Source organism: Henckelia pumila, chromosome 1, assembly GCF_033568475.1.
Source record: "Henckelia pumila isolate YLH828 chromosome 1, ASM3356847v2, whole genome shotgun sequence".
NCBI lineage: Eukaryota > Viridiplantae > Streptophyta > Magnoliopsida > Lamiales > Gesneriaceae > Henckelia > Henckelia pumila.
In genome coordinates, this window is record NC_133120.1 from 44,564,690 (window position 1) to 44,574,672 (window position 9,983).

At 32.9% G+C, this 9,983-nt stretch overlaps 1 protein-coding gene and 1 pseudogene across 1 annotated transcript; both read right to left on the minus strand.

Annotated features, from left to right (window-relative positions):
• Positions 1-319: 319 nt before the first annotated feature.
• On the minus strand, positions 320-2,550 carry LOC140875433 (multiple organellar RNA editing factor 3, mitochondrial-like). Its single transcript, XM_073279111.1, has 5 exons — positions 2,412-2,550; positions 1,148-1,506; positions 941-1,038; positions 794-859; positions 320-715 (listed from the first exon to the last, which is right to left on the minus strand). Exons 2-5 carry the CDS (start codon positions 1,477-1,479, stop codon positions 549-551), a joined length of 663 nt encoding a protein of 220 aa, XP_073135212.1. The 5' UTR covers positions 1,480-1,506; positions 2,412-2,550; the 3' UTR covers positions 320-548.
• A 5,787-nt stretch (positions 2,551-8,337) lies between these two features.
• Positions 8,338-9,600, minus strand: LOC140861824 (probable NAD(P)H dehydrogenase (quinone) FQR1-like 2; annotated as a pseudogene).
• Positions 9,601-9,983: the final 383 nt, after the last annotated feature.

The window sequence follows — 9,983 nt, forward strand, 5'->3', positions numbered from 1 at the left end:
AAGATTTTCTTTAGAATCTTGTGGATTTTCCTGTGTAACCACCAATACTGTCTTATCTCTATCCAACATGTCATAAGATCAACAGATTGCGAAACTGTCGAAATCCCCTCATCACTGATAATGAGTGTGAAGGAGACGAACCTTTTTAGCAGGGGGTTCGTGGTCTTGGAATTTGGAAATAATCATCAAATAACTCGATCCCGGAGCTTTATTTTTGTTTATTTATCACGTTTTGTGTTGGAACCCGATGTCTAATTGCTTGCATTTCGTGGGCTGATGGATTCAGTGATCCGGCAAAGTAAAAGGTAGTGGTACGAGCTAGGTAAAATGTATTTACCGATAATTAAATTTGGTGACAAGCACTAGTAGATTTCATCCATGGACTATGACTCTTGATCTCATCGTGTTATAATGGGAAGATATCATACTCGTGCATTTGATTATTTGCTTTAAAAAAAGACTGAATAAACAGCCATACAAAATCAAACCCCACGATCCAAAAGGGATAAACACCATCACAAAGGATTCTAGATTACACACACCTGCCTTCAAGTCTTGTTGCCATCTGTATTCGAGGCAAAGGCCTCTCTCCTTTGAACTTGCATCGTCTCCCTACGTCTATCGTAGCGTGGGCGAGGCCTAGTCCTTGAATTCTGCCTTTCAGTGAACCTATATTGTGGCCTATGAATGACCTTTCCATCAACAAAGAGATCTCCTGCAAATGATTCCACCCACCACACATAAGAGAAGTAGAAGCCGAATTATGGATAAGTTTTTAAACAGACCAACCAACCTCCATAGTCCTTGTTGGGGACGTCGAGATATGAATCGGGCAAAACCCATAAAACACCAGGAAGTCCTATCAACAAGAAGCCCAAACACCTGTCACTCATGAATCTTGATCTACACGGGAAATGTTAAACATTTAGTGACTAGCTACCTTTGACCTTGTAGGAGAGCTCTTCCGAGATCAACACACCAAACCCGGTGTAAGTCGTAGTACAAACTGAATATATCTTTTTCTTTGCTTCCTCTTCACTACAACATGTTTGTTACATGTTAAACAAACAAAATTGATCACATCCTTTTTCACTCTTCAAAGTAGAATCACAATATTTTCAACAATTCAGGATGAGAAAGAGAATACCTCCCAACAATGGACGCCAGGGTTTTAACATAGGAATCAATCATCTCTTCTTCGGTGGGCTTAGGGTCGGAAGTAAACTCCATAACTATAAGCCAGTGCTCGTAATCACATCCATCCAGGAGTATCGTCTCCTTTGGAGGCCGGTTGCTCCAGTTCGGGGATGGGTCATTCAGAGGAGAATAACCTGATCCTGATGTCCTCAATCGGATAGGTACAGCAATCGGGTCAGGTAGATGGGTCCAGTGGTATGGGACCAGAGGCAAGGTGCGTCCACGGGAGCGTGAGAGAATGGAGGCAAATGCACGCCGCGAGGCAAAGAGTCTTGCCGCCATAACTGCTGACTACTGATCCCACTGTCACTGAAAAAGAAAGATAAAATAGGGAAATTTAGAAATATTTTTGTGGTCTGTTTCCTGATTAATAGTCAATCATCAAACAATAAGGATTAATTAGCAGAAACAGCAAAAAAGAGTGAAATTTTTCCTTTTTAGGCTTACAAAAATTTCAGCATAAACTCGTAATAGATATCGAAAATATAGTGGAATCAAACTCCCGATAATATAGTATATAAATATCTAAGAATACAACGCCACAACTCGATTCACCACGCACATTCATTGTGCGTCGCTGGCTGATGCTCCACCAGAAAACAAGGGTCGGAACCCAATATGACAAACCAATGAAATTACAATGAAAAATAAATAACATGTAATGAAGTCAACTAAGAATGCAATGCGATGCACGACCGGTAACAATGGAATAACGAATACAAGCCAAGTCCAAGAACTAGGTCACTCGAACAATAGTGCAGCATACAAGTAGCTTCCCAAATTAATTTAACTCATTGATTTGAGTTACTTATTTTCGAATAATTTTCACTATTAATCCTAAAATCTAGAAATACCAATTTAGGCTTTTAAATCCCCACAGGTCTGCGACATTTAAACAAAATTTCGAAAATGGTCATTTTTTAGTTCAAATCAAATGTGGCCAAACAAGAATTAAATAACTAGTTATAAAAAATTCCCAAATCATCGAAACTACTTTTCAAACGTCAAACTAATATTTCCAAGATTTCCTCAAAATCATATAAATTTTCTCACAAATCAGTGACCGCATAAGAAAAAAAAACTTAATTAAATTAACCATGAAATGCTTCCCTCGATTGTAAGCCTAGAGCTACAGGATCACAACTTAAACAAGATAGAATAGAGTAAGTTCAGAAGTTTAAATCCGCCAAAAAAATAAACAGAGAATTAATTACCCCTCAAAAGTATCGATTTTTCGTGGTTGGCGCAGATGCGATTCGAATGTTAGGACAGGGGAGAGAACTGAGAAGAAACAAGACCCATCTGTCGATTGGGGTTTTTTCGTTGCCGCCTCCAGTGTGAGCCCAATATAACAAAAGTCCCAAGACAAATATATGAAAATTTCATGCGAGGCCTATTTAAAAACTCTAATTAATGTTTAAAATTTTATTTTATTGATTCAAACAACGGAAAATTGGATATAAATCCCTAATCACAAACTCCATTTTAAGTTCAGTCTCCATGTCATACATTCTTTTTCTGCACTCCCTAATGCACCAGAAACTTATTTTCAACTCCATGTTTCACATATTTAATCTTTTTAACCCTTAATTCTTATTTTCCCTAATTATTAGCCCTAATTTCTTTCCCTTTGTTCTCCAACCCACTCTCGCCTCTTTCTTCTCCAACTCATGCTTCCTTTTCTCTCAACTTGAGAACTCACGGGAGAAAAATCACGACCTAAGAAACCCACTCACCTACAACACGACCCGCGAAGGTTTCGAAGAGGGCGATGACAAGGGACGAGTCGAAGCAACACAGGAGACGAAGGCAGTGAGTTTCTTTCTCCAAGTTTGATATTTTGGTCGGTTTTTCCAATTGTTTCTGCGATTTTGAGCTTGATTGTGCTAGATATATTTTATAGAAGTCGATTTATTTATTTTTTGAAGCGAAAAGTCGATTTATTTTTAATTATATAATTTTGTTATTTTTAAGCTTAAACATATAGATGATCAAGATACCAAAGTATATAAGGCCGTGTAATTCTTCTCCATTTATATTCTGATTCATTTTTTTGAATCAATAAAACATAAGTTTTTGTCTCTGTTTGTCACCTTTCTGCTGTTTTTTTGAATTTAGAGGCATTTTCTTAAAAGGTCTATAGCAAGGTAGTATATTGAATTTTGGTAGTATTTCTATTTCGTTCTCTTTGTTCTTTGCTCTCTGTTCTTCGCACACTTTAATATATTGTTTTATTTTGTGTCTTTTTATTATTGATTTATGGTAGTTTATTAGATAGTTTTATTTTGTGTCTTTTTGTTGTTGTTTTTATGGCAATTTATTTTGTGTCTTTTTGTTGATTTTTTTGGATTTGTATGTCCATTTGCAGCTGTTTTTTTGTTGTATATCTCTTTGTCACACTTTTTTTTTTAAATGCTTGTGCAATTAATTGGCACGATTTTTTGGGATTGAGAATGAAATATACTAATTTAAACCGTAGAATGAACAATTTATTTTCATATGAAATGATCACTAATGATTTTTTTCTTTAAAAAATGATCACTAATTTAGTGATCAGCCACTATTGCATCAATTTTATTACTCACATCTACATATAATCACCACAATCAATTTCTGCACTATTTCATATTGTTGTTGTAATTTTAGTCTTATTTTTATTTTGTTTTTGTTGTAGCTTATGCATTCGATGTGTGCTAGTTTGTTTAATTTAGAGAGATTTTCTTAAAAAGCATATAGGAAAGTAGTATGGTGATTTTTTTACCTTTATTTAAATGAATTTGTTAAATTAGCTTTTTGATTATGTGAAGTTCCTAAATTATTTTTTTTACCAACAATTTTAATTAGATTATTATTTGTTCGATTTTTGAAGTGTGGATTTTTTAAGGGCGTGTTGTTGCCGCACTTTTCAGTTTTCTACATATTATATTTCAAACAATGGAACCTTCCTTGAAGTTTAATATTTTTTTTATATCAAGCTATCATAGATCTTTAATATGTCAAATGAAGAGTATGAATTACAATGGTGTATTTTGCATTATGTTTCCTTCAATTTGTGTTAGTTTGTTTAATTTATCTGTCTTGTTTAGTTTGTTTTGATGGATAATTTTTGGTTTGTTTGATTTTTTGGTATGTTTTGCATTGTGTTTCTTTGTCGTTTTTTTTAAGTTACTAAGTTTGATGGTATGTGTTGTTTGGACGAAATTTAGGAAGCGTATGATATATTAGAATTAGTAATGATGATATTGTTGTTTTTTCTTTTATGAAGAAATGGTTAAAAATATTTGATGAAAATGAGGCACATATGCAGAGCAGAAAAGATGCAAATGATTCGAGGGAGAAATTAGAAGCACTAAATAAAAAATTTGATAAAGAAGTGTAGATTTTTGTGTTCCCAATTCACAAAAAATGGCACTTGTTCTTACTTGTATACAGAATATAAAAAAATGTGAACCGGGTTTTGTATTGACGATAAGATGCAGATTTTGATTGTGGTATTTACACGCATTTGTGGGCGGTGCTCGTGATGACGATGAAGCATGGACGTACGAAAAAATATTGCACAATGAATAGTATTTAGAGCATATATCACCACAACCATTTCATGCGACAATAATTGGGTGTTCAGAAAAACGTCATGAAGATTTCATTATATTTTTTGTTGTCGTTGGAGAGCAAACCATTTTTAGGTTTAATCAATTTTTTTTTTCGATTGAATGATTAGATGCAGAAAACATGCATATAATCTTCGGATAACGTGTTCTTATTTTGAACTTTTTTTTATCTAATTAATGCATAATATTTGGAAAAAAACAACTTTTTACCATCATTTGTATTTTTCAAGAGCAAAAAAACACTATCGACTTAATTATTGGCGCAAAATAGCTTATTTTAAATAAAAAAATAGTCTGAATTCGTTACAAAATATGTATGAAAGATGTACCAAATTTAACAAATTCTCATACCATAATTAGACATTATTATACTATATTTTCAAGCAAAAGTACTACGTATCGTTACAAATGGTACTGTTTACCAACACCATAATGTAAAACATGTATGAAAGATGTACCAAATTTAACAAATTCTCATACCACAATTAGACGTTATTATACTTCATTTTTAAGCAAAAGTACTACGCACCGTTACAAATGGCACTGCGTTTCTGATCACGCACCAACACCACAATGTAAAACATGTATGAAAGATGTACCAAATTTAACAAATTCTCATACCACAATTAGAGTTTGTTATACTTTATTTTCAAGCAAAGATACTACGTATCAATACAAATGGTACTGCTTTTCTAACCACGCAACAACACCAAATGTAAAACATGTATGGAAGATATACCAAATATAACAAAATCTCATACCACAATTTGACGTTATTATAATTTATTTGCTAGCTAAAGTATTATGTATAGATATAAATGGTACTGCATTTCTGACCATGCACCAACATCACAATGTAAAACATGTATGGAATATGTACCAAATATAACAAATTCTCATACCACAATTAGACGTTATTATACTTTATTTTTAAGCAAAGGTACTAAGTATCAATACAAATGGTGTTGTGTTTCTGACCACGCACCAACACCATAATGTAAACACATGTATGGAAGATGCACCAAATTTAACAAATTCTCATACCACAATTAGACGTTATTATACTTTATTTGCTAGCTAAAGTACTACGTATTGATATAAATGGTATTGCGTTGTTGACCACTTCATTTTCAAGCTAAAGTATTTTTATTTATACTACAAAATTAGACATTTGATATGTAAACACGTGTTAATCACAATTGATGATACAAAATTAGGACATTGGATGCATAGATAGAGTTGTTTTAACCATATATGTTACAAACATATACAATGGATACATATACTTGTGTTTGTTAATCACCATAGATGCTACTAAATTAGACATTAGAATGCATAAACATGTTATAATCATGATTGATACTAAAAATTTAGACATTTTATGAGTGAAAATATTTTAATCACCATTGATGTTACAGAATTAGGACATTGGATGCATAGATAAAATTGTTTTAACCATAGATGTTACAAACATAAACAATGGATACATAACATGTGTTTTGTTAATCACCATATGTGCTATCAAAATTAGACATTAGGACTCATAAACATGTGCCAATCATCATTGAATCATGCACTTGATGCATAAACATGTATATGATTGGCACATGTTTATGAATCATATGTCCTAATTTTGTATCATCAATGGTGATTAACACATGTTTACATATCAAATGTCTAATTTTGTAGTATAAATCAAAATACTTTAGCTTGAAAATGAAGTGGTCAGCAACGCAGTACCATTTATATCAATACGTAGTACTTTAGCTAGCAAATAAAGTATAATAACGTCTAATTGTGGTATGAGAATTTGTTAAATTTGGTACATCTTTCATACATGTTTTACATTGTGGTGTTGGTGCGTGATCAGAAACGCAGTACCATTTGTAACGGTGCGTAGTAATTTTGCTTAAAAATGAAGTATAATAACGTCTAATTGTGGTATGAGAATTTGTTATATTTGGTACATCTTTCATACATGTTTTATATTGTGATGTTGGTGCGAGGTCATAAATGCAGTACTATTTATATCTATACATAGTACTTTAGCTAGCAAATAAAGTATAATAACGTCAAATTGTGGTATGAGATTTTGTTATATTTGGTACATCTTCCATACATGTTTTACATTTGTTGTTGTTGTGTGGTCAGAAAAGCAGTACCATTTGTATTGATATGTAGTATCTTTGCTTGAAAATAAAGTATAAGAAACTCTAATTGTGGTATGAGAATTTGTTAAATTTGGTACATCTTCCATACATGTTTTACATTGTGGTGTTGGTGCGTGATTAGAAACGCAGTGCCATTTGTAACGGTGCATAGTACTTTTGCTTAAAAATGAAGTATAATAACGTCTAATTGTGGTATGAGAATTTGTTAAATTTGGTACATCTTTCATACATGTTTTACATTGTGGTGTTGGTACACAGTACCATTTGTAACGATACATAGTACTTTTTTTTTTAAAAATAAAGTATAATAACGTCTAATTGTGGTATGAGAATTTGTTAAATTTGGTACATCTTCCATACATATTTTGTAACAAATTCAGACTATTTTTTATTTCAAATAAACTATTTTGCGCCAATAATTAAGTCGATAGTGTTTTTTTGCTCTTGAAAAATACAAATGATGGTAAAAAGTTGTTTTTTCCAAATATTATGCATTAATTAGATTAAAAAAAGTTCAAAATAAGAACACGTTATCCGAAAATTATATGCCTGTTTCCTGCATGTAATCATTCAATCAAAAAAAAATATTGTTGTACTACTGGTCAATATTATGTATGGAAGCTGTACCAAATTTAACATAACACCATAACGCAATTAGTCTCTATTATATTTTATTTTTCATATATTGTACTACTGGTCAATATAACTGGTACTGCGTCTGACCACGCACCAACATCACCATTAATGTTACAAAATTAGGACATTATATGCATACATAATGTTGTTTTAGCCATATATGTTACAAACATATAAAATGGATGCATATAAATACATGTATATATATACATGTATTTGTTAATCATTATATATGCTATCAAATTAGACATTAAAATGCATAAACATGTGATAATCATAATTGATGCTAGTTATCAAAAGTCGAAACCAAGATTAATTAACATGAAAATAATTTATTAATTAATAAAAAAAAGTTAAAAATTTGCGTTTAGATTGTACAAATTTTGACAAAACCTCTCAATAAATAGGAGATACTCAAGTTATTTCCCGATAAAAGTATAATTCCATAAATTAGTTGACAAGTGACAATAATCCGTTCATATTACAATGATACGAATGTCATGAAATAAAATTGAGTCTCACAAAAAGATCATAAAGGCAACGATGTGCCATTAATACTTCCGCTGGATCAACTACACTTTCTTGTAGATGCATTCTCGTAAATTATGTGTTCTAACATCTATGAATTGAAAAATATATTAATGTAAGATTTTTACTTGTAGGGAGACATAAGTCAAACAAATAAAAAATTTATGTTAGAAAAAGAGAAACCAAAGGTTAGTTCATGGGTTCTTTGCAAGTTCATCGATTCTAGTCTTTTTTATGATACCGTCCATTTCAAATATGTCGGCTCCAAATGTGTATCCTATTGGAACATAGACCATTCCATGATAAGCTAATTGTGTAACTGCAGTCAATCTGCAACATATATATTAACTGTGATTATAAAGAGAGGAGTCGTTAAATCGGGAACATGAACTATACCAAACAAGGATTCATGTTAAATTAATTAAAGAAAATAAAGAAGAAACTTTCAAGAATAAAATAAATGACAATCAGAAGGTCTCTCTCGTACTAATATTCGAGCATTGAATTTGAGTAATGATCGGCTCGATTAGATTCATTTACATCACTTTCTTGGGTCGTGCTCTGGTACGCGGTTTAGGCAACTACATGGTCTTTGATGTTTCACTTTTAAGCAACCTACATACTTGGTGATTTTGTGCAGTACATTATGCTCATACTACAAATATTGGACAATTAATTATCCTACCAAAGGCTTTACCCAAAGTTTTTTTAGAAAAACAAAGAAAGAGTACATATAAGAGTGTCAAATAAGTCAATAGCAATCAAGTGGCAAGAAAAGAATACAACATCAATCAAGTGTCAAGAAAAGAATACCACATTCTACTCAATTTCTAGCTACCAATACATCAACATTAGACTAAATGAAGCATGTAAACCACTCTATAATCTTACAAATTCAATTTTATATCACTTTTATGTTTATTTGAATTCAGAATTTGACGGTTGTGATATAAAATCACATCGATTGTAGAATAAGCCGAACCATAAAAACAGAGTCAAATGCGAGATGTAACAACTGTCTTACACAGTGGTTTCTTGCTTGCCTCCTTGTGTCCCGGTGCTCACAAAGAACCTGAGAACTCCGACAAGCTTCTGCTCCCTCCACAACACCCCAGTCGAGTCTAAAAATGCTTTATTTGCCCCGCCATACGCCCCTACCTCTTTGGGAACCCGAACAAAACCATTTGCCTCCACCAAATCCTCCACCAAAATCACCGGAATCTCGTCGTTTTTTGGTGGCACTTTCATTTGATCCAAAGCTTGTGGCTCCAAGGTCTCGGGAACCCTGTACAGACTACAGTCCACACCCTCCACCGTATCCACCCCTTTCTCGAGCATTCTGGCCAAGCACTCTACATGTCTGTACAATAGAACAGGATGAAAATTCTTAATTTTCGGAAAGTTGAATCTTGAAAACGGAAAGTGGGTTCGATTTTCTTGAGGTTTTGGAGCTCCATGGGGATTGATCCATCGGTGGACGAAATGGGAAGGGGAAAGGGAAGTGGTTGAATTTAATCGGAAACCACAGACGATGCCTTGTGTTTACTGGGAATGCATCCTCCTACCCACTGAGAATCCAGCTAAATCCACAAGGACAGAGGAAGGAAGAGAATTGTCGGTAGGGTTGAGGTAGGAAGCATATAAAATAAATAAATAAAATGAAATATTGGAATCAAAATGACAGGTAAATGAATATAATATTAGATTAGGGAGTGCAAAACAATTTTTTGTTTGTGTCAGGTAGTTCAAATAAAAAATCTCTGAATTAGGGACTGATCCACAAGTTTGGTTTGTAAATAGGGATCTATTCCCAAGTCTCCTTTCAAACAAATATAAGTGA